This window comes from Penicillium angulare, assembly GCF_028827245.1.
Source record: "Penicillium angulare strain IBT 27051 chromosome Unknown utg000004l_segment0_segment0, whole genome shotgun sequence".
In the NCBI taxonomy this organism is placed as follows: domain Eukaryota; kingdom Fungi; phylum Ascomycota; class Eurotiomycetes; order Eurotiales; family Aspergillaceae; genus Penicillium; species Penicillium angulare.
The window spans coordinates 1,150,632-1,173,026 of record NW_026623163.1 but is presented as its reverse complement, the minus strand read 5'-3'; the positions used below and the strand labels follow the sequence as shown (position 1 = coordinate 1,173,026).

The 22,395-nt window shown below is 47.1% G+C and overlaps 7 protein-coding genes across 7 annotated transcripts; 6 read left to right on the top strand and 1 right to left on the bottom strand.

Annotated features, from left to right (window-relative positions):
• Positions 1-392: 392 nt before the first annotated feature.
• Positions 393-2,269, top strand: N7478_004370 (putative capsule-associated protein CAP1; the record flags this gene model as incomplete). The annotated part of the gene is made up of 2 exons (XM_056920584.1): positions 393-2,158; positions 2,218-2,269. 2 exons carry the CDS (start codon positions 393-395, stop codon positions 2,267-2,269), a joined length of 1,818 nt encoding a protein of 605 aa, XP_056778621.1.
• A 1,572-nt stretch (positions 2,270-3,841) lies between these two features.
• N7478_004369 (uncharacterized protein) lies at positions 3,842-4,287 on the top strand (the record flags this gene model as incomplete). The annotated part of the gene is made up of 2 exons (XM_056920583.1): positions 3,842-3,849; positions 3,939-4,287. 2 exons carry the CDS (start codon positions 3,842-3,844, stop codon positions 4,285-4,287), a joined length of 357 nt encoding a protein of 118 aa, XP_056778620.1.
• Positions 4,288-5,429: 1,142 nt separating this feature from the next.
• N7478_004368 (uncharacterized protein) lies at positions 5,430-7,993 on the top strand (the record flags this gene model as incomplete). Its single annotated transcript, XM_056920582.1, has 6 exons — positions 5,430-5,462; positions 5,517-5,544; positions 5,603-5,709; positions 5,776-6,360; positions 6,410-7,071; positions 7,141-7,993. 6 exons carry the CDS (start codon positions 5,430-5,432, stop codon positions 7,991-7,993), a joined length of 2,268 nt encoding a protein of 755 aa, XP_056778619.1.
• Positions 7,994-9,696: 1,703 nt separating this feature from the next.
• On the top strand, positions 9,697-11,210 carry N7478_004367 (uncharacterized protein; the record flags this gene model as incomplete). Its single annotated transcript, XM_056920581.1, has 3 exons — positions 9,697-9,878; positions 9,939-10,025; positions 10,091-11,210. 3 exons carry the CDS (start codon positions 9,697-9,699, stop codon positions 11,208-11,210), a joined length of 1,389 nt encoding a protein of 462 aa, XP_056778618.1.
• A 2,345-nt stretch (positions 11,211-13,555) lies between these two features.
• N7478_004366 (uncharacterized protein) lies at positions 13,556-13,911 on the top strand (the record flags this gene model as incomplete). Its single annotated transcript, XM_056920580.1, has 2 exons — positions 13,556-13,731; positions 13,806-13,911. The coding sequence occupies 2 exons, from the start codon at positions 13,556-13,558 to the stop codon at positions 13,909-13,911; spliced, it is 282 nt and encodes a 93-aa protein (XP_056778617.1).
• A 261-nt stretch (positions 13,912-14,172) lies between these two features.
• N7478_004365 (uncharacterized protein) lies at positions 14,173-14,610 on the bottom strand (the record flags this gene model as incomplete). The annotated part of the gene is made up of 1 exon (XM_056920579.1): positions 14,173-14,610. The coding sequence occupies one exon, from the start codon at positions 14,608-14,610 to the stop codon at positions 14,173-14,175; it is 438 nt and encodes a 145-aa protein (XP_056778616.1).
• Positions 14,611-15,335: 725 nt separating this feature from the next.
• On the top strand, positions 15,336-16,968 carry N7478_004364 (GTP-binding protein RBG1; the record flags this gene model as incomplete). Its single annotated transcript, XM_056920578.1, has 9 exons — positions 15,336-15,356; positions 15,427-15,490; positions 15,571-15,645; positions 15,710-15,746; positions 15,811-15,881; positions 15,947-16,284; positions 16,344-16,700; positions 16,751-16,871; positions 16,949-16,968. The coding sequence occupies 9 exons, from the start codon at positions 15,336-15,338 to the stop codon at positions 16,966-16,968; spliced, it is 1,104 nt and encodes a 367-aa protein (XP_056778615.1).
• Between the last annotated feature and the right edge of the window lie 5,427 nt (positions 16,969-22,395).

The following is a 22,395-nucleotide window of genomic DNA, read 5'->3' as shown; positions in this document are numbered from 1 at the left end:
CTTCAGTCGAAGACATGACATGCAAACCATGGATTCAGCTATGTAGTTTCGCCAGGGGCCTGCCGCAACCCGCGGTCATTGTGAACGCAGAGAGCTCCCGCCGTGGAATTATAACGCCGATGGTTTTCTAATCCGAACATAAATTAAGGAAAATGAAAAAAAAGAGGACTACGCGTAGCAACCGTCAAAAGTGGGCAATCATGTATGTCAAGTGGCTTGGGACCATTGACGAGTAAACTGGGTCTGGAACGTCAGTGGGTGCTAGTCCCGGTTCCTCTGATGTACGTACCGTAGACTCGCATCACTCTGTTTTTCCTTTGCTTCCAACCACTCCTCCCTTCACTTCCCCGATTTATATATTATTTCTGGGTTTCCCATATTTTATTTTCCCAATGCCTTCCCCAGATGGCAGGATGCGGTCCCAACGCCTAATTCTGTTGCTCGCCATCCTGCTTTTCGCATGCCTCTCCATTGTTTACATCCGCCCGCCTGCAACCCCGGCAACCGCAGACTCCCCGCAACCACCAGCAATAGCTCATCCTACCCCCGATCGGATCAAGCATACCATACAACATACATCGCAAATCCCGTCGCAGGAAACGAAACATCCGATTGCAAAGCTCATCGAAAATGCCGGTCAAAATTTCGATCATACGCGATCGCGCCAATCTACTTCGTTGGCTCAGGCTGTGAAGGAATACAAGCGCCGCTACAATATGCACCCGCCACCTCATTTCGATAAGTGGTTCAAATTTGCTCAATCGAAAGGCGTTCAACTGATCGATGAATTCGACTCGATTTATCACTCTCTTTTGCCTTTTTGGGCTGTAAATCCGGCAACTCTTCGCAAGCGTGTTCACGAGACCCTCGGATTTGATAATGCTGTACTGGGAGTACTGATCCGTGATGGCAAAGTGACTCTGTCAGAGGGTGGCGGGGAAGATCGCCAGTGGCAGCGCGAGGCTACAGTGGCCATGATGGCGGGGTTCGTGAAATACTTGCCGGATATGGACTTGGTTTTCAACAGCCACGATGAGCCACGGGTTATCGTGCCTGGAGATGATCTTCAGCGCCTTGTGCAGATTGCTACGAACAATGTGATTCCTGCCGCTTTCAGTACCAAGCCCACGAACAAATGGTCTCCTCGCGCAACCGATTTAAACAAGGGAGACCGTCTCGATGAGGTCCGCGCGACTCAATTCGTTCGCTTTTCGCACCAACCCACATGGACACACTCCCGGACATCGTGCCCAGTTGACAGCCCCTCACGATCACTTGACGATGAGCCAGTAGATGCTACTCACTTATATGCCTACGGAGACTTGGGTTTCATTGCAAATACTACCGCTTTCACTGATATCTGTCTCACCCCATCCCTGCGACAAAGCTACGGTTTCTTTGACCGCGCGAACGCTTTCGATATCGTGACTGAGCTGTTCCCTATCTTCTCACAGAGCAAAATATCTAGCTTCCAAGACATTCTCTATCCAAGCCCTTGGTATTGGGCCGACCAGGTTCCATATACCCGGGAGAGGGACATGGACTGGGCAGCCAAGTCAGACCGTATGTACTGGCGTGGCTCCACAACTGGCGGCTTCTCGAGAGCAGGTGGCTGGCGCAGACACCATAGACAGCATTTTGTCGGCAATGTCAACTCCCTGGGCGCAGCGAAGACTCTCGTCCAGCAGGCAGACGGCGCATGGGTCCCGCAAATAGTTCGCCAAGAAGAATTCAAAGATTCCTTCGATGTCAGATTCACCTCTGTCGGCCAGTGTGATGCTACTGATTGCCGTGCGCAAGAACAATATTTTGGTGTGGTAGAGAGGGCGGATCGGCAGGATGCATGGGCACACAAATACCTCGTTGATATTGATGGTAATGCTTTCAGTGGACGATTCTATGCTTTCATGCATAGCAAAAGCTTTGTCTTTAAGACTGCACTCTTCCGCGAATGGCACGATGAATGGCTTAAGCCTTGGGTGCACTATGCTCCTCTCAGTTTGAAGGGTGATGAGCACACTGAGAGTATGCGGTATTTTTTGGCTGAGGAAGAGGGCCGGAAAGCAGCGCCGAAGATTGCAGCGCAGGGTCAGGAATGGGCGCAGAAAGCGCTACGGAAAGAAGATTTAGAGGTTTGGTTTTTCCGATTGCTCTTGGAGTAAGTTTTTCACACCTAAATAATTCATATTAGTGTTTGCTAATAACTCATTTTCTCAGATATGGACGTCTGGTGGATGATAACCGAGACAAACTTGGTTTCTCGCTATGATCGCAACTTGGAGTGCTTTCTATCTGCATACAAACCGGTGTTTATTTGTATATATCCCGATTTCCTACATCATCACGCATGCTGAATTGACTCAGAGATGTGTGGGAACTCAACACGATCATGGCGTTTTCTTTTTGGGTTCATTGTTTTATGTGTTATTATTCCTTTCCTCTCATGCCGTCATGTCGCTGTTATGTCATGTTTCATGCCCTTCTCTTATTATATGTCTTCCTCATTCCCGCTATTCATTCATGCAGCGTGCTCTTTTTCTTGCTCACCCAGCCTGTACCTACTTTTGACAACATTTGGAGATGGACAAGGCGTTTTACGGACTAGGAATTTGATTTGATCCGCTAAGGTGGACTTTCTGTTTCTCACGGTTGCTGAAAACCCCACATTTGGAAACGCATAGGCACCATTCAACCATAAGTACGATAAACTGCAGGTTTGGTTTATTGTTGTTTGTCGCTCTTGCTTCAAGTTGTACTCATACGCCCGGCCGAACTTATATTAGAGAGGATCTAACAAAGGTTTGTTGGTACCGACTTCATCTGCTCTACACCCTCCCAGCCTTGATTCAGATGTGAAATTGCTCATTTAACTTTATTTACCTACCCTCGTGGTTATAATCTTGACTTCTTCCAACCCCCCTTACTCTTCACCTCACCCTACTACTACTGGCCCACTTAGTCTACAATCATTTTCCCCAACTTTCTGCCAACCCCATTATCTGCATCCCTGTGGATTCTTTCTCTGATACCATTACTAGCTACATCATCCTCACACCCACGCCGGTTATTGTGTCGTTACTCAACCATACCATCGCCGACTTGTTCTCCCTGAATCTCTTCCCGAGAATTTTCCAGTCACTAGGCATCAAAATGGTCGACTCCAAGCCAACCCCCACGGCCTTACCTCACCTTCCCGCCGAAATCATCTTGTTCATAGGTGATGTTCTCCCCTATGAGGATCTGGTCTGCCTATCGTTCTGCAGCCGTCGACTCTTTGGCATTCTTTCTCAACTCTATTCTGCAGCCCCATCAGGACGTGATAGGCTCCCGTTACTGCGCCGCTTGGTGCAAGATAGTCCTCAATTTTACCCTTGCCATGTGTGCTTTGTGCTTCACAGATATGAGGGATTAGATTACGGTCTTTCTAGTCCTATCGACCGGAAAATTTGTGAGCTACCATGCTGGTCGAATGTATGGTGGAAAGCCGACTGGCTGAGATTGAAGACACATTGTGATGAACAGACGTGGATGCATTCCTATTACGATTTTTGCTTTCTTCACCTACAACTTGCCATACGAGCCGCCTGCTACGGTCCTCATGCTGGTATCAGTACCGATTCTTTATCTTATGTCCAAGTTAGACATCACCCAGAGAGATTGGCAGACTCCAACGAGGTCTCATTGTTTTCTGTGGATGCAAAGATCTGCTCCGAGCCTCTGACTCTTGCCTTGAGAATGCAAGATATAACTTACTATCGAAAATTGCGTCCAGATTCCTCAATCACTTGCCCAGGTGACCTGAACAAACTCTAGCTGCCAAGTTTCCTCTATCTTTGCAAACATGCACGCGTATCTGAAATCTACAAGGACAGCATTTCACCCGCATGTGCATATGATGACATACTTTCTTCTGCTTCTAATAATTGTCATCAATGCAGTACGGATTACCTTGTTGAAGTCCGCAAATGGGATTCAACCCACATTCTCGTCATAACAAGATGGATTGACTTAGGACCTGGATTTTCGACGGATGACTACCAATGGAGCTCCCATGCTGGAGATCCTAAGGAGAAGCGTGAACCAAATCTAGAGGGCCAGGATCTTAAGAACCGCCCTCAAAAGCTTTTTGACCCTCAAGCATCTGGACAGTCTGAGTCAGCGAGTGAGCTACTATCACGCAACCTTGCTTATCTTACGGATGAACGCTACAAAAAGGTCATGAGAAAAAGTGTCTCTCGGAGAGCTATATGGTGTTTGCCATATAACAGTGGACCCAGCTGCCGTTGATACTTCTCTATCAATTGATTGAATGCGAAGAGTGGACTAGCGTTATTAATCTAGTCTCGAGAGGCATCTAGAAGGATATCTTGAAAATATTCAGAAATAAGGCATTCATCAAAAGAAAATCTAGCAAGGAGGCTACCTATACTGGCCTGATATGATCCATTCTGTACGTAGATACTATGGTAGAGACATAGATTAATGTAAGGCCCGAGGAATATTTCAGATAAATTATAATAATATAATTTACCTAAGATATAGCGTGTTTTAAGTCACATCGATATTGACTGCAGGTGTCGTGCTCACGCAGTAACTTGTCCCGGGTGGCGTTTTTCCAACCCCTGACAGCCAACCCGGGCTCCGACAAGACAATCAACTGGATAAACCAGCCAATTTGCTCTTTTATGTAGGGAGAATTGCTTTCGATTAAATTCAATATAGATAATACAGCCAGTGACATAATTTAGAATGAATGAATCTCCAATTCATACCAGATTCAGGTGATTCTTCACGATGGAAAAACCCCAAAATCTCCGGAATCGTAAAAGTGGGGAGCTCAACGACTCAAGGTACGAAAAGCTCGGATCACCCGTCTCACCAGTGGATTCTCCCGATGAGGGGGAACATCCACTTTCCCCTCGATCGCCACAGCTTTTTTCGACTTCGCCATTGCTTCCCTTCTCTTTTATTCTCCGCAGCGGTGATCATTTTGAACTCTTCCTCCTTTCTTCCAAGCTCTCCTATCTCCCCTCTTTACCCCTGATTGCCACATCGACCGACACCTCGCACGACCTCTCGGCAGAATGCTACAGCGCTTGTGAGAGCAAGTCGTTTTCGTCCTGCTCGAACCTGCGTCCGGTCCAGGTACCACAGTTGCTCTGGGACCCGCCTTGCTTGTTTACTTTTACTGGCGCGGACCGGTCTAAACTGTCATTGGAGGGCAGAGCTGCAGAGTCGGCGCCTTAACTTGTTAAATATAGTCGGAGTTTTCTTGGAGGGGTTTTCTCTTTTTTCCCTCTTTTTTCCTTCGTCTTCTGGCTAGGTGATTTTGCGTGTTTGAGATCTACACAGCTCTCCCTAGAACACAGGTTGAATTGGAAGGAAAGCCTACTGTGTTTTCTTGTCTCTGGTGAGACACGCTTGGCAGAATGGGTTCCGAACACATGGGCGTTTATTGCACGGTTAGTTGAAACTGGGAACACAAAAGCAAATATGGCGCTGACGGTGAATAACAGCTCCTACTGAGTGACAACTACTTGCCAGGTAAATAGTGACATTTTATCCTGGCCGTGAGACTTGATACTGACTCGAGCTTCGTTAGGTGCTATGGTATTAGCGCATTCTTTGCGCGACAATGGCACATCATCCAAGCTAGTTGCGCTTTTCACACCGGATACCCTGCGGTCGGAGACAGTGAATGAGCTTCGGGTACGCGCCTATCTTGAAAACTGCCATTGTAACCTCGATTTAGACTAACATACTTATCTATTCAAGACCGTCTACGACGAACTGATCCCCGTTGACCCTTTCGTCAATGGAACACCCGCCAACCTATGGCTAATGGACCGACCAGATCTAATCGCGACATTTACGAAAATCGAGCTTTGGCGCCTGACACAATACGAACGGATAGTCTACATTGACTGCGACGTTGTGGCTTTAAGGGCACCGGATGAACTCTTTTCTTTGGATGTGAACTTTGCTGCGGCGCCAGATGTGGGCTGGCCAGATTGCTTCAATAGTGGGCTTATGGTTCTTCGGCCAAATATGCAGGACTATTATTCTTTGAAGGCACTGGCTGAACGGGGCATTAGCTTCGATGGAGCTGATCAGGGATTACTGAATATGCATTTCAGGGATTGGCATAGGCTGAGCTTCACGTATAATTGCACTCCTAGTGCGAACTATCAGTACATCCCTGCATACAAGCATTTCCAGAGTACCATCAGCCTCATTCATTTCATTGGTTCGCAGAAGCCGTGGAATTTACCCAGGCAGGTAGTTCCGATGGAGTCGCCGTATAATCAGTTGCTGAACAAGTGGTGGTCTGTTTACGATAGACACTATCGTCTACCTTTTGTAGGTGCTTTCGTTCTGGTGGAAGGGGCGCGACTAACTATGGAAATAGGTTTCATTTTCCCAGTCCGAGGGTACTCAGCAACTGACACGGACTCCAGGTCCTCACGTTCATTTAGTTGATCAACTGGAAGCTACCTCGGCTAATAACCAGATTCCAGAGATCCTCTTCTCTCACTATGATGAGAACGAGTCCGTGTCATATCGACACGAAGAATTCGCTTCGAACGAGGGGGTTCCTGCCCTGGTCTCTTCAGAGACTGTTCATGTCCAGTCACAGCCGGACACATGGCAACCGCCTTCCGAACATAATGAACAGTCACACCACGACCATAATGCACCACAGGACAAACCCTACACTACTGAGGTACCGGTCATGAGTGCCGTACCTCAGTATGTACGTGGAGAGGAGCATGTTTCAACTTTCATCCCCCCTGGGCCTTATGCACCACCTCCAGCGACTTATGTACATCACCCAACGCATGGAACTCAACCAGAAATTCAGCATCATCAACCGCAGCAGCACCATCATCATCACGAACATCACAAAGAGCAGCACCAACAGCATCAAGCACCCGATCACGTTGAACCCCACATCTATCAACCTCAACCGGTAGCGCCTCCGCCAGCTGTTGAGCATTGGCAACGTCCCCCCTCCCCCGAGCCTGAGATTCCCACTTTCGAGGCACCACAAGCGGAATGGGATGCCTCACGGTAAGATTTTGCTTTTTGTTTTGTTGGCAATTAACCATTATTTGAAGATGCCCTGCTTACACAAACTAGAGAACCACCACCACTCAACACCAAACCTGAGGGAGGCAGCCTCGAAGAAAAGATGTACACCATGTCCGAGGATACAAATCTGTTCCAACCACCCCAGTCGTACCCTGAACCCCCAAAGAATATGTACTACCAACTTCCCGAAACAAAGCCCGAGCCACAAAAAGCGACTTCAGTCTTCCCCTGGGAGAACCATGCACCTGCGCCAACTCGAGTCTTCGCACAAGAACTACCTGTCCCCCGCATTGACTCCCCAGAGCAGCCTGCACCGCAGAAAGTTGAGTTGCAGCAGTCCCCCAAAACCCCGCCACCACGTGCACTTTTCGAGCCTATAGCCGAATCATGGGAACACTATTCTCGGTCCAACGCTTGGGATGATGACCCCCAAATTCAGCGGTACATGGAGTCCATGCAACAAGCCCGCCACGGAAAACCCCAGGTAATCTCTGGCTCTGCACATGAAAGCTCAAGCCACAGCGCAAATACTAGCATCAGCACAAGCAACTTCTCATTCTCTTCTATTTCCACTACAACGGGTCCATCCTCTGGCCACCGGCCTAGCCTCAAGCTCACTGACTTCCCGACTGAATTGGAACGCCCCAGTCTCCCAGTTACCCCGGCACCGATTCATCGTAACAGGGCACTGGGGGAAGATTACGATACCTCTGATACCGTCCTCCCTACAGCAGAGGGTGTCCCGAACCAGGAGGATTGGGTGGGTGTCACAGTTGATGCATTTTCCCAACTCCTGAGGGCAACATACTTATTGTGGCGATCTACAGAATCCCCTGGCGCAGCTCGAAGAGCTCCGCCTTCGACAATCCGAGGCTTTGGAGGATCCGGAGCTCTTATTTAGAAGACTTTCTGAAACCCAACTACCGGATACCTAGGTCCCGAGGATCGAAGATCAAAATTCCTCCTGTCTTTTCCTTTCCCTTTCCCATTTCTTTTCAACTAACTTGGACATGATTGCACGGAATTCTGAATGATAAATCCTACCCCATTCCATTCCATATTCCATTCTGCCTTTTTCTGCTAATACGAATCCCCTGTCGCTATTACACTTGGTGATATACTACGCACTGAGCTCGTTTCCCTCGTTTTCCTCGTTTTCTTCATCATCTTCTCATGTTCTGTTTTCAATAAGTTGGACCCGCGTCTCTATCGCGTTTTGTACACTGCATCTGCATATTGCATTAGCTTCCCCGGAAATTGAGTTCCTTTCTGTATTCTCCACATGAACGTTCATAATAAACAGCACGTAAATCCCGAAAATCATTTCCGAGTTCAGAAGCATTATTCCGTACAGAGTTAACGCGCGTCAAATTCTATCCCGTGAATAGCGAGTCAGATCGGCTAGAAAAGCCCCATCAACAGTCCACAATGCTTAGTGACCTGCCTGTTCCGGGCACATTTAAAATTTGCTCTAGTGCAGCCGCCACAGCAATAAGCCAATCAGAGGTCGGGAATACGAGATTAAAGCCATTACCTAAGCAGCGCTATAACTTTAAACCGGTGAACGTAAAAAGGTTAATTGTGGGATCGCGAGAATAATATGCCAACCACGCGAGACTAGGGACCATTGAATGATCATTATTTGTTTGTAATAGGTCTTAGTTAAGCAAGTGTGATGCGTGGAAAAGAAGGAAAGAAAAAAACATGATGCTTAATTCCAAATTACTTATTATTTTTGCGGATGCATGCATACAATAGTAATGTACGCGCCAGATGGATAAAAACAGAATATGGACTGTGTAAGGCTTAATGAGAAAAATTGAAGTATTAACCGGGTGCACTGGATGGATTCAGTACGCGTCGGACGAAGTGTTGAATTCCTTCTAGAAGTATTTTCGGGGTGGTAGGGACCAAGTCCGGAGCCGCGACAGGAAGAAAATACAACCGTCGCCGTAGGTTTCACCCAACGGCACCTCACCGAGGCCACCACACCGGGATGAAAAAATGGGATATTTGAAAGCGAGAAGAAAATTTCATGCTGAAAATTGAACACAGAAGACAAATCATTTACATAATAGATGATTTGTATAAAGCACAAAATATCTAGTACATATCTCTGTGCTATACAGCTGGGCAGTAGTAGATTTGCCTCCACGCCTGCTCATCATCTAAGAATCATACGATAAACTCCATACAAAGATTAGCATAGCCGCAGCCTTGAGCGCCACAAGCCCAGCATGAAAAAACACACGAACTCAATTAGTCAAGATTGATCAATCCCGGCACGATAATTGGTTCTTCGACCGATTCTCGGCCCGGAGCCACATCTAACAACCAATAAGCGTCGCATACGGATCTTTTCGGCGGGTATTCCATGGGCCTTCGACGCCAGTCTTGTCCTCAGAGGCAAAGAATCGGCACGCGGAGATTTGGGGTAACCGAAAACTGAAAGCGGGTCTCTCACGTTTCTTTTATTAATGAAATACTACCTCGCGTTCCCTAGATCTTACCTTCTTCTCTCTCTCCCCGCTCATTTGGCAAATCCCCGGATTCTACCTCTTCCTACTTGAGATTTGATCTACTTTGTCTTGTTTTTGCTTCATTATGGATTCCGTTGCACCCCAGCCTCCGGCTTATGAGAATGATAAGATTGGGCAGCAGGAGCATGAGGCGAAGCGTGAGGCGGGTTTGGAGGAGGATTTGAATGCTCTTAAGCATGGGGAGGTTTCCGATGCGTTTGGTAATGAGGAATATGCTGAGATTAAGTATAAGACTTTGAAGTGGTGGTATGTATTTGGCTTCGTTTGGGACATCCTAAGATCGCGTGGCTAATCGTGACTTTATAGGCAATGCGGTCTTCTCATGATTTGCGAGTCTGTCTCGCTGGGTGTCCTATCACTACCCAGTGCCGTTGCTACTGTTGGTCTGGTTCCGTAAGTCCAATTCAACAATACCTCATTCACAATTGTTCAACCGGTTACTAACATATCTTTTATAGTGGTGTCATCCTGATTGTTGGCCTCGGTCTTCTCGCCACCTACACCGGATACAATATCGGTCTCATGCGTGAGCGATACCCTCACATCCAGAACCTAGGAGACGCCGGCGAGATCCTCCTCGGCCCAATTGGCCGTGAAATCTTCGGTCTGGGCCAATTTCTCTTCTGCATCTTCGTAATGGGCAGCCACATCCTCACCTTCCGCGTGATGATGAACACAATCACAAACCACGGCACCTGCTCCATCGTCTTCGCCCTAGTCGGCATGCTTCTTTCCCTCGCCCTCTCTATCCCCCGCACAATGAAGGGAATGACCTGGATCTCCTTCGCCTCCTTCGTCTCTATCTTCAGCGCCGTAGTTATCACCATGATCTCTGTCGGCGTCGAGTCCCACCCCGGCCGCATCATCCAAGCTACAACCGAAACAAGCCTCTACCACGGCTTCCAGGCTGTTTCAAACATCGTCTTCGCCTACTGTGCCCACGTCGCTTTCTTCGGCCTCATCGCTGAAATGGAGTCTCCGCAGGATTTCAAGAAGTCCCTTTTTATGCTTCAGGGCTTCGAAATCTCTCTCTACCTCACCGCTGCCGTTGTCATTTACTTCTACGTCGGTAGCGAGGTTTCTTCTCCTGCCCTTAGTGCTGCCGGTCCACTCATGAGCAAGGTTGCCTACGGAATTGCCATTCCCACTATCGTCGGCGCAGGTGTGGTAAATGGTCACATTGGTCTTAAGTACATCTACTTCCGTCTCTGTGCTAAGTCTGGCCTTATGCACCAGCGCAACTTCAAATCCATTGGTATCTGGATTGCTCTCGGTGTTAGCTGCTGGGTCGTTGCATGGATCATTGCCGAGGCTATTCCCGTCTTCAGTGATCTGAACAGTTTGATTAGTGCTCTGTTCGCTAGTTGGTTCAGCTATGGTCTTAGCGGTATCTACTGGCTACACTTGAATAAGGGACAGTGGTTCTCTTCTCCTCGCAAGATTGCTCTGACTGTGCTTAATGTGGCCATTGCCCTCTTTGGTTTGGCACTTTGTGTGCTGGGTCTGTATGCTTCTGGTACTGCTATTCATGATGATACTAGCAGTTCCAGCTTCTCCTGCAAGAATACTGATACTTGAGTGGGGTTGTTATATATCTTTTATTGAATTTTTGGCATGGATTTTGACGTTTTGCATTTGCATCGCATCATGTTTTGCATAGCTTTGACTCTATAGACTAGAGGATGCATACATATAGATTACTGGTTAATCAATTTATTATATTATTACATTATCTTTGAATATGACGCTCATTTCTGATAGAATCACTAGTGCGGGTAGGTTTGCAGATAGGTACGATGGTGCCAACGCATCTTGTTAGTATTTCGATTATGTCTGCCTATATTACTGCGAAGGATTTATCATTCATAGTAGGCTGCCCATGAAATGTATGAGATGATCCTTGTAAATCGATAATACTATAAATCAAAACCCTGTGAAGAAAACATGCCCTGGCGAATGTCCCAAAGCGAGGGTATTGCCATGTACAGCCGAACACTGAGGCCAAAACGCCAGAGGAAGCCAAAGGACCCATTCCTCTCCCAATCATACCCATTGCCCCTCTATCTTGATCTTGATATATGCAAGATGTATCCATGGGAGCTTTCTCATACCTAGACCTAGAGTCGATGAAAAAAGAGCCCAAGTTGGTGCTCAGATACAAATTATCCATCAGATGAGAAGGCCACGAACATCACTGAGCCTCCATGACCTTCCAGAGTTCGTATTTCCGCGCTCTACGTTTCCATAACCTCGGGTAGCTGGTGTATCCAACCAGGGAGCTCTTCGTTGGAGATTTTGCGGATAATTGACCCTCGTGGGGCAAATATCAGGCCTGCGCAGTATATCTGAAGGGGGCACTTATCGGCTCTTCCTTGGTTTTCAATAATGAAACGCTTTGCATCATGGATAAAGTCATGAATTTTATATTGATCTTCCTAGATACAACTCTGTAAGCAATAGGTAAAATAGACATATGCATTTGATGATGTGTTTTCATATAGCCGTGACTTACTGATAGCACATGCGTGCTGAGAAGATTAACCATTTCTAATGCTTCCGACGCAAGAACCACAAGACACATTGCCTCCAGCCTGTGTAAGGAATGAATTTGGAGAAATGAAAATGCATTTTCCACCATATTAGGGCTGTCAATACACTTTACTAGATGAAATATCCAGTACCTACAAGCGTACTGCAACTCTGGAGGAAGAAATTCATCGAGGGTTTGACGAGAAATATCTGCCCGCTCGGCCCCTTCATACCGAAGTCTACATATATTCTTTTGGAGCTTTTCGCACATATCAAGACAACTCTTTGTCAATTGATAGTGCGCGGCCAATCGCTTTATGTAGAAAGGAGTTTTTTGACGAGCTTCTCGATCAAGGAGGAAGTCCTGAAACGACAAGTGAAAGATTCGTATCGGGAGATCTTTGTCGTCAGGGATATTAGAGACCGAGTGTAATAGGCTTATTCTTGAAATGATCAATCTTTCTGAGAGTTTCAGAAGCCTTGCAATTGAAGTCACCGAAAGTGGGTTCTCGAGTACCACTATTGCACCGATGACTTGTCGAAACTCTTTAATTAATTGCTTGGTCTGATTCGTGTCCTGTCCATGAAGAATATGATTCAACACTGGAAGGTATGTCCCGTCTAGCTTTGACTTAGTTTTCTGATATGCAAGAATCCCCGGAAGAGTACCCACTGGGTCCCATCGGGGATCTTCAAAAACACGACATACAGTTGCAGCGTAAATGAATAACGGCACAGACATTTCAACCAACTTTTGGAAGGTCCTTTTACCAGGCCAGTCGTCAGGAAAGGGAGGCTCATGTTCTTGTCGTGTTTTTGACAGCCGGTATTCCAAGAAAAGTGATAGGTCATGCTGAATAGATTCTCTAGGATTGTCGTGAAGAATCAAATCTTTGTAGGCGTGGCTCGATATCTTCTTGAAACCCAGACGAATTGGAAGTTTAGGCCGACTAGTTAATATAATCCGGGGACGTAAAACCTGGCACTCTTGTAGTTGCGGTAGCAGTTCAAGCAAAAGCCGAATATCGTTCTCCACATCACATTCATCTAGTGCATCAATCACTATGACGACGTTGACAATTGGGTCCAAGAGAACGGACGACTCAACACTCAGCAATAACTGAAGAAGTAATGTATCAAATTGTTCCCTTATTCCCCTACTTCCAATATCAGGGTCGGCGTCGATCGCTTTTCGAGCCGCAGGGGCCAGCTGAAGAATGTTTCTCGCTAGCTATCTTATAATTGTCGGAAAGAGCTTTCTTGCGTTTCCACGATCTTTCTCGCCTCGTTTGAAAAGGAAGCTTGCTCCGAGAGTCTTCTTTCGTTTCAACCGCCTCGCCACGGTACGGGAAATCGTCGACTTGCTTGTCCCAGCTCTTCCGTTGAGCCAGAAAATGTACTTTCCGTCTGGTGACAAAGCCCATGCCCAAATATCATCTAGCAGTCCTACTCTCGTCCCTGGAAGACATTCAACCTCATCCCCGGTCGCATACGAGTCGAACTCTGCTCCAATAACCACTGGTAGTTTATCCAAAGGGTCTGCGCTTGATCAGCTAAGTCCGCTGACAAGGTAAGCTGACTACTTGCCATGAACGTTGGAGTGAGCATTAACCGTGCCACTGTTGAACCCAATTTCCAATCCAGTATTATCACCTTGGAAGTTTATCTCATTCGGCATCGCCATGGCGGTGAAATATCAAGAGTTGGAACTGAAGAGTACTCCGTGAGCGGGGTATGCGGCGGCGCGTGACTGCTTGCATTGACACGCAATAGCCCATAAACTTCTCACTGACAACTTCTGCCTCGTGGGGATGACACACTCTTTTCAGCGATGATTATTATGATGCTTACCGACCTGATTTGCTCAATCTACTGGAACGGACTTTCCTGACCTATTCATAAGAAAGCCAAGACTTTGATATAATCTTCTATAAATGATCTAACACAATATGACTCGACAAGTGCAATGGAACAGAAAATTTAGCAAGTTGTACTATGACCAGAAAAATGGTTACTGAGCAGTCATATTGAGATCATCCGTGAGTATCAGATCAAAGGGAAGCGCCAAACTCTTGCTATCTTGCTTGCCAATTTCGTGCGCCTTGAACATCTGTTTCCCCGGGTAAAGCAAGTTCGTCGTGAGGAAGTAATCCAATGAGTTCCACACAGGTATCTCAACTTTGGGCACTGGAACGTTGGTTGTGAGAATATTGGGAGGGACGTAAGACGACTTGGAGGTTTTAATGAAATTTTCGAACATCCGCCACGCGCCTATACTACCGCCCTTTGCCGTCCTTGTGCCGCTGATGGACCAGTTCTTGTCATTTTCCCAATCAAGACTGATAATGTTGGGGTTTGCTCCGTCGTTGACACCATTCGACCATTTCCCTCTGATCGCCCATTCAAAAGTCAGATAGGCAGTTCCCTCTGTGGCATACTTACCATACATCTCCGTCCGATTGACGGTCTGAATGTCGCTTTTATACACAATAGCTGCGGCATGATTGCTACTTGTCGCTATCCCACGATGAATCGAGACCTTGGTATTTTTTTTTGCATCTTTAGGTTTTGCCGAGAACTTGATTGCATCGCGCGTTCTCTGGTGTATACAGATACCTATGGCCTCCCCACATTCTTCACGCGGCTGGTAGTCTGCTGAAGCGACAAATTATCATAGACGTTATCCTTTCCCGTTAAGGTATGTATAGTAGGTTTTTGTTCCATACATTACGTCAAGAGTGATCGTATGCAGGGGTCAAAGTCGCAATAAATACAATAAGAGTCTTGGGACAGTTCGTTTCGCTGTAAGGTTCGAAAATCAATTTGTGTGTGATTAAGATGGAAGCCAATTTCGAATCTCGCTATTTGCCACATTATTGGGCTAAAACAACTGATAAGCGATAGCGACCTGAGGCAGTCAATACTTCTGCCCGATATTTCAGGCGGTAAATGACATAATTTCCCACTTTCTTGCCTCAGGCCCACACCCCGCCCTGACTAAAATTCAAAGATTGTGGTCTCCGCGGCCCTACAATTTTGTTCGCCACAACTTGCGCCTCGCATTTTTCTTTGTACAGGAATTATACCTCACGGAGAGCGTGACCTGTATAGCACCAACCGGGAAATCCCCCCTCTTATATTTCTCCGTCATTGTCGTGATTGCCATCAGCCAAAATGTCTACCACAATCGATAAGGTGAGTGCGACACTCGGTAACCTTCAATTTGCAATGGAAACATTACTAATGAGATTTTTACTGGGTATAGATCAAGGAGGTCGAGTCCGAGATGGCTCGGACCCAGAAGAACAAGAACACTTCTTTCCATTTGGGTATGGAACCCCGAACGAGCGAACGATCGAGCAAACAATGACGCCATGACGACCTTGAACAAAATTGACATTCTATGCAGGACAACTGAAGGCCAAGCTTGCTAAGCTCAAGCGAGAACTTTTGACCCCAACTAGCGGAGGTGGTGGCGGTGGTGGTAAGTCGCCTCATTCAGGCACTTGAGAAGATTTTGGTTCAATCGCTAAAGCGGATTCTTCTAGCCGGTTTCGATGTTGCACGTACTGGTGTTGCTAGTGTGTAAGTGACACAATTTAGTGCTTTTAAAATTCAACTGCGAATATATGCTTACAAGCGAATGCAGTGGTTTTATTGGTTTCCCATCCGTTGGAAAGAGTACTTTGATGAGCAAACTCACTGGTCAACATTCTGAAGGTTCGTTCGCTTTGCCCGTTATGGCATCTTTGCTAGAACAGTTTGAATACTGATTCAACTTTCAGCTGCCGCCTACGAGTTCACAACCCTTACAACCGTGCCTGGACAGGTCCAGTACAATGGTGCCAAAATTCAGATTCTCGATCTTCCCGGTATTATTCAGGGTGCCAAAGACGGTAAGGGTCGTGGTCGACAGGTTATTGCAGTCGCCAAGACTTGCCATCTGATTTTCATTGTTCTCGACGTGAACAAGCCCCTGGTTGACAAGCGAGTCATTGAGAACGAATTGGAGGGCTTCGGTATCCGTATCAACAAGTCCCCTCCCAACATCAACTTCAAGAAGAAGGACAAGGGTGGTATCGCGATCACCAGCACGGTTCCCCTGAACAACATTACCCCGGAGGTCGGTACTATAACTTCTATTTGCGAATTCAGTTAGCATATGTTGACACCCAGGAATAGGAGATCAAAGCCGTCATGAACGAATACAAGATCTCTTCCGCCGATATCGCCATTCGATGCGACGCGACTATCGATGACCTCATTGATGTTCTGGAAGCCAAGAGCCGAAGCTACATCCCCGTTGTCTACGCACTGAATAAGATCGATGCCATCTCCATCGAGGAGCTGGATCTCCTGTACCGAATCCCCAACGCCGTCCCAATCAGTTCCGAGCACGGTTGGAACATTGATGAGTTGTTGGAGATGATGTGGGAGAAACTCAACCTGTGCAGAGTCTACACCAAGCCTAAGGGCAAAGCACCCGACTACACAGCACCCGTCGTGCTCCGTTCCACCGGATGCACCGTCGAGGACTTTGTAAGTTATCTAGTCATCCACATGGGGTATCTCCTACTAACAAGACATAGTGCAACGCTATTCACCGAAGCATCAAGGATCAATTCAAACAGGCCATTGTCTATGGTCGCTCAGTGAAGCATCAACCCCAGCGTGTTGGTCTCTCACATGAACTTGCTGACGAAGATATCGGTACGTACTTTTGCTTCTTATTAAAGCATCTGATACATCAAATAAAATAGATTAAAAGCTGACGACGCTCGCTATAGTTTCCATTGTTAAGCGGTAATGGATTTCATTACAATGCCTAACTATTCCAGCCCGCTGCGCGAAGTGAGGGAGTCGATCCTGACCATGCTGAGGGAAGGCAGTGGTAGTTTGGCCTGTGCTGGAATATACCTACCCCTGTACCGCCATGCTGACAGGTACGGCTTTCGGGTTGCAGCCATATTCCCTGTAAGACGCCACTGAACCTCGTTGTGGTTTGGTCGCGAGAATCACTCTCGCACGGACAACCATGCCTATCGAATAAGGCCTCAAAGAGTTGTTTTAGGGCTCTTGGAGTGGAGATTGATCGCTGGGCTGTGAGCGAACATGCAATGCGCATGCGCTACTTGCTTCTTGCGGTTTTCAATCTTATCCCCTGGTGCCTTTTGAATGTATCGCCACCTGAGCCCACGAGGGCCTCGTCAAGTTGGAGACTTGCCCAAGAGGGTCTCAGGGGCAGCATCGAGAAAGTCCATGGGTGTCTTGTTGAGGGTCTTGGCGGGCGCCATGTTTCAATCTTGTTATTCATCTCAATCTTGTTTGTTTGTTTTTTCGACCCTTGTTCCCTTGTTTGGCCTTTGAAGCGACCGGGCCACATTGTTATGATTACCCATTATGATTATTTTTTTGTTGGGATGTGAGGGGAAGTTCTTTGTTCTCATGGTTCATGAGCGTCATTCAACAGATGAATCAGGCCAAAAACCAGAAAGCCCAAATCCAAAAAAAAAGTTCTAGATCCCAGTCTTTGCATGGTCATCAAGACCAATTGATGCATCCTCCCCAGAGTGGCGCCGCCTCCACTAGGACAACATTTAGATATGACGATGAATAGTCTCGACTTTTGTTTTTTTAGTGTCCCGAGTATCCATCCCCCAGGCCCTCCCGTCCGGCATCGAACAGCAATCAACCAAGAAAGAAAACCAAGCCACATTTCCCACCTTTCTAGGAGCTAATATGCGACATGCATGGATTGCTTACGCAGGGCCAATGGTGCCCCGGGTTTATAGTAGGAAGCGTCTATGACACTAGCAGACTTCGATATCCTTATCGGTACCAGCTATCCTTCTAGGGTTACCAGAGCATGCAAGCATCCCGTGCGATGCGAGTAACAGTAACAGCGAACTCCCAATTGGCGTTTCGTACTTCTCTTTTCGTGCCGTCCTGCACCATATCCCTACTAGTAATGATCTCGCCACTGGAAACTATGGTATTAAAGGAGGGGGCTGGATAGTAAGTTTCCCCCCTCCACCTCGTAGCCAAGTTTCAAGCCTGGACAAACCCCCAGTTTCCCTTTTTGCCGATCCACAAATTGCCACGAGTCGAGCAGGGTCGAGATGGTCAGCCCAGGTCAAAGCTCAACTTGATAGCTTCGACCCGGTCCCAAAGGTAATTATGGTGTGCATGCGTTGCAGAGAATAAAAGAACAAGAAAAGGGCCGCGACCTCGTGCACTGACCTGATACTACTACTAGCAGCTACCCACATCATCAATTTCATCTCATTCCCCCCGTGCTAATTCGGCAACGGTGATCGTGGTCATCTCATCCCGCTCTAGCATTTCGGGGGGGAAGCGTACACCCGCTAGCTCCACCAGGCTAAGGACTCCGAGTAACGATGATTTCCGATAGGTCCCCGTCGGGATATTGGGGCCAGAAGAGGGAAAACCGAAAATCGAAAATCATAAATGATATGTCAACCAGGATGTAGTAGATGAACCAGCCCCTCAATCTGGACCTCTTCCCTGCTCGGTACCAAAAATTGGATCAACCATGTCAAAAGTACTAGGCGGCCGTGCTTGAGCTTTGAAAACGTGAAAGATCTGCAAAGTTCGCTTCCGCAGGATTGACATGGTGCATTTGAAAAGAACGCCCAGTGACAAAATAAATTAAAAAAGGGAATGTAATCCACCAGGAACGTTGTTCGGGATGGAAACAAAGGAAGCAGGAAGAGAGGCACATGGGATGAAAAAAAACCCCACACTAAAATAGAATTCAAATAAATAAAATACACAACGAACTACAGCCTGAGTATGAACTATGATGGCATGAAGTGGGAATTTCGAAATTCCTTCGCCAACAAGCGGTGAATCCTGGTTGTAATAACGATGGTTATCTGATTTTACTCCTCCCCGTATGGGAACCGGTGACTCGCGAAGTACGAGGATTCGGGTATCACAGCAGGTGTATGGTCAGGTCTTTTCGAGGTATCGCCCAATAAGGGCGTGGTCTGAGCATTGATTTGGCTCTGAAATCCGTTCCTTGCGGAGACTCGCGGAGTCTGAGGGCCCAAGTGGAGTATCGCCCGCAAATCGACGATCTCGATAGGATATGCCCAGACCACACGGGGAGCTGTTCACGATCTGGTCCGTCCATGTCGATGCAAGATCGGCAGCATTTTCTAGCTTGCACTACGGAGTATGGTGCAGTTTTGGGTATTAAGGATGACATTCCTTTTCTGTGTTATTTTTTATTTTATTTTCTTCTCCGGTGCGAATTGAAATCCTACTGTATAATTGTACATGTACTTCGTGTTAGTAGTATATACGCTTCTTTCCATCAGGTGACTGATACAGCACCGATGCCGGGCATGTGGCTCTACTTTTCTCTCGTGGAGGATCCATCGGTCGCCCCCGTTGCATTGCATTGCATTACATTAGGCGGGCCTGCGATGTATTTCCCCCAGAATTGTTAGAGTATCTTACAGGCATGTACATGGGAATGAAATGGGTTCATGGCTTGGTGGAAACCTTGTAATAATAAAAAGATAGACCTAGATGTCAATTATGTCATGACTTTGACAAATTAGGGCTGTTTCGTCTCTTTTTTCTTTCTTTAAATATCAAATGTAAACCAAAAGAGAAAGGTCTCCACCATAGACCATAGTTCCTCCTCTATCATGCTTTTTCCGAAGAAAGTCTGCGATCGACAGAGCTTTGCAACTGAGCTTCCGAGATTGCAGGGAAAATCCCGCGGTGTGTGTGCATTACCGTTTGAGAATAATTAACCATCTTCTTCTTATTATCCTATTCAGGCCGATCGGTACCTGACTCGACCCAACCATCAACCCTGTTCCACGCAGCCGTGTGCACCTTGTGTTCCCCGACCAGTGTGTTCCTGAGTTCAACGGGGTTTGTGCTTCCTCGGAAATCTTCCCTTATCACGGCGTTTCCGTGCGATGATAAATTCAAGATTTCAAGGAACGGGCATATGACTGGCGAAAAAAGTGGATATAGATGCAGAAGCAATTATGGTAAGCCCGTGCGGTCATAGGGTATCTGATATTGAGGATTTTAATCCTGACCAGTCTAAACTCGTTTCTTCTTCTGCTCCGAAATCATCTCGGTCCCGTACGAGAAATCACTCCTGGCAGTATACTACCATTACAGACCACACAGAAAAAAGCCACCCCGTACTCCGTTCTCAAAACAAAAATAAATAAACAAAAGCACGATCGGCTTCAAAAATTTCCCATTTTCTTCGGAAACGATGGCGTCAGCCCACTTGGTGCTGATCTGAACAGATTCCACTCCCAGCCAAACAGCCTTGACGAGGCGAGAAAGGATGCAGGCTAAAGAATAAAAAAAAGAAAATCAATTAAAAATTCCCCAGTCAAGAACGACATGACTGGCGTAAACTAGCAAAGACACCGACGGCTAGAGACCGTCGCATTGGAGAAATGGACAAATCAGAGGCTTGGAATGGCCGTCAGCGACGGTTAAAATTCACGCCCCTGACGGGCTTGACCGTCAAACTTGGGGAGAGTTGGCAGGGAATTTGTCACTGCCGAGTTCCATTGTCGACTAGACATTCCAACCCCATTGAAATATTTGCATGGCATACTCGTGGGGAATTGATTTCGAACTTTTCAATAATTTTCTCATCCCTAGTCCAATTTTACATTTGTATCCCTCGTGGAGGTGGGAAATTTAGTTTGTTATACTCGAACAGGCGGGGGGAGACCATGAATTTGAGTCTTTCATTTTAGTAATTCTAATTCTGATATCAGCCTTCCTTTATAGTTTAGTCAACGTGGAGACCTAGACCGCATCCAAATTTTACTTATGAGAGCAGATCCTGATCAGTATGGGGGAACTACTATACAGCAACAGGGCCGCGGGTCGCGTAATCGCCAGCCTCCGAGCTGCACTTGAACTTGTATTGAATGTGTCTTATGTCTCATCGGTGTATTATTGCTAGAAGTTCATCCATAGTTTCTTTTTCCTTTCTTCAATCAGTCAATTTTTTTTTGCTTTTCTCCCCACCCAGGTTCCGTGGAACGGTGAACATCCGTGCAAAAAACTGTTAGAGAGGGTCAGACTATCCGCTCTTGACATTCTTGTTTACTGAAGGTTCCCGGGCCGGAGAGGACCGCTGTGGGTCGCGCAGGGAGAAAGTGGAGAAGACAAAAAACGAGAGAGAGTTAGCGCCAGAAAAGCACGATCGCATCATTGGGGAGTTCCCCCTCTTCGCCGAGAGGCCATCTCTGCCCTGTGATAGGGCCAGCCCCGGCGACCATGTTCGGCCCTTGTATTGAGCCCGTATCGCTCATAAGCGAATAAGAATAGCGGATTCGTCCAGATGAAGAGGGTCCACGCTGCTCTTCATTTGCCTATTTGCCGTGTCATCTTTCAAGGATGTCTGATGCGTTCGGATCCTGGTCGAAAACTTGGCCCAAATTAGAGAGATCAGCACGTCCTTCAGAGATCCCAGCCTACTCAATACGGTAGCCAAAATCTAGGGATTTGCGTCTCTGTGTGTCTGTTGCCCTGCTACTACCCCAATAATAATCGGTCCAGTCATGCGAGAGATCATTGCTTCGGCCTTCTTATTCGCAACTCTCATTTCGACCGAGGCGATGCATCCGTGCCCCTGGCAGCATCACATGGTGTGGTCCAGAAACTGGGATGCCACGCTCTCTTTGGCCGCTATGGTAAACTCGGCCGTTGAAGCTTTCATCCGAGTATGGGCTCGATGAAACGATAGTGAGCACCGCCGCAATCGCCTTTGAGGGCTATCGGTCCACTAAACTGTCCTGCCTGGCCTACACAGCGGATGTCATGCGGACTTTAGGTTCAGCGGTTTATCGATCCGCTATCTGGCCCCTAGCAAATCATGGGAGGAATCTTGGGGGTGAAGCTGCGAGTGAGTTCAGCATCACTTTCCTCCCCGCGGATGATCTACCTCTGATTGCTCGGTAGTGTGTGGATGCATTAAACTCGCCTCCCTGACAACGGCCAGTCAGGCTGCAGAATCCGACAGCCGTCAAATGGAGTGAAGAAAAGCAACCCGACTGAAGAGGTAAGTCCTAAATACAGCTGAACCACGGATCCCCTTGAGAACTAAGATGGTGGGGGACCCTCATAGTACCAAGGGTCAAGTATGGAGTTCTGGGGGCGTGATTGGGTACCCAACAGAATTGGGGAGGAATAGAGAATGGAACTATACCCAAGC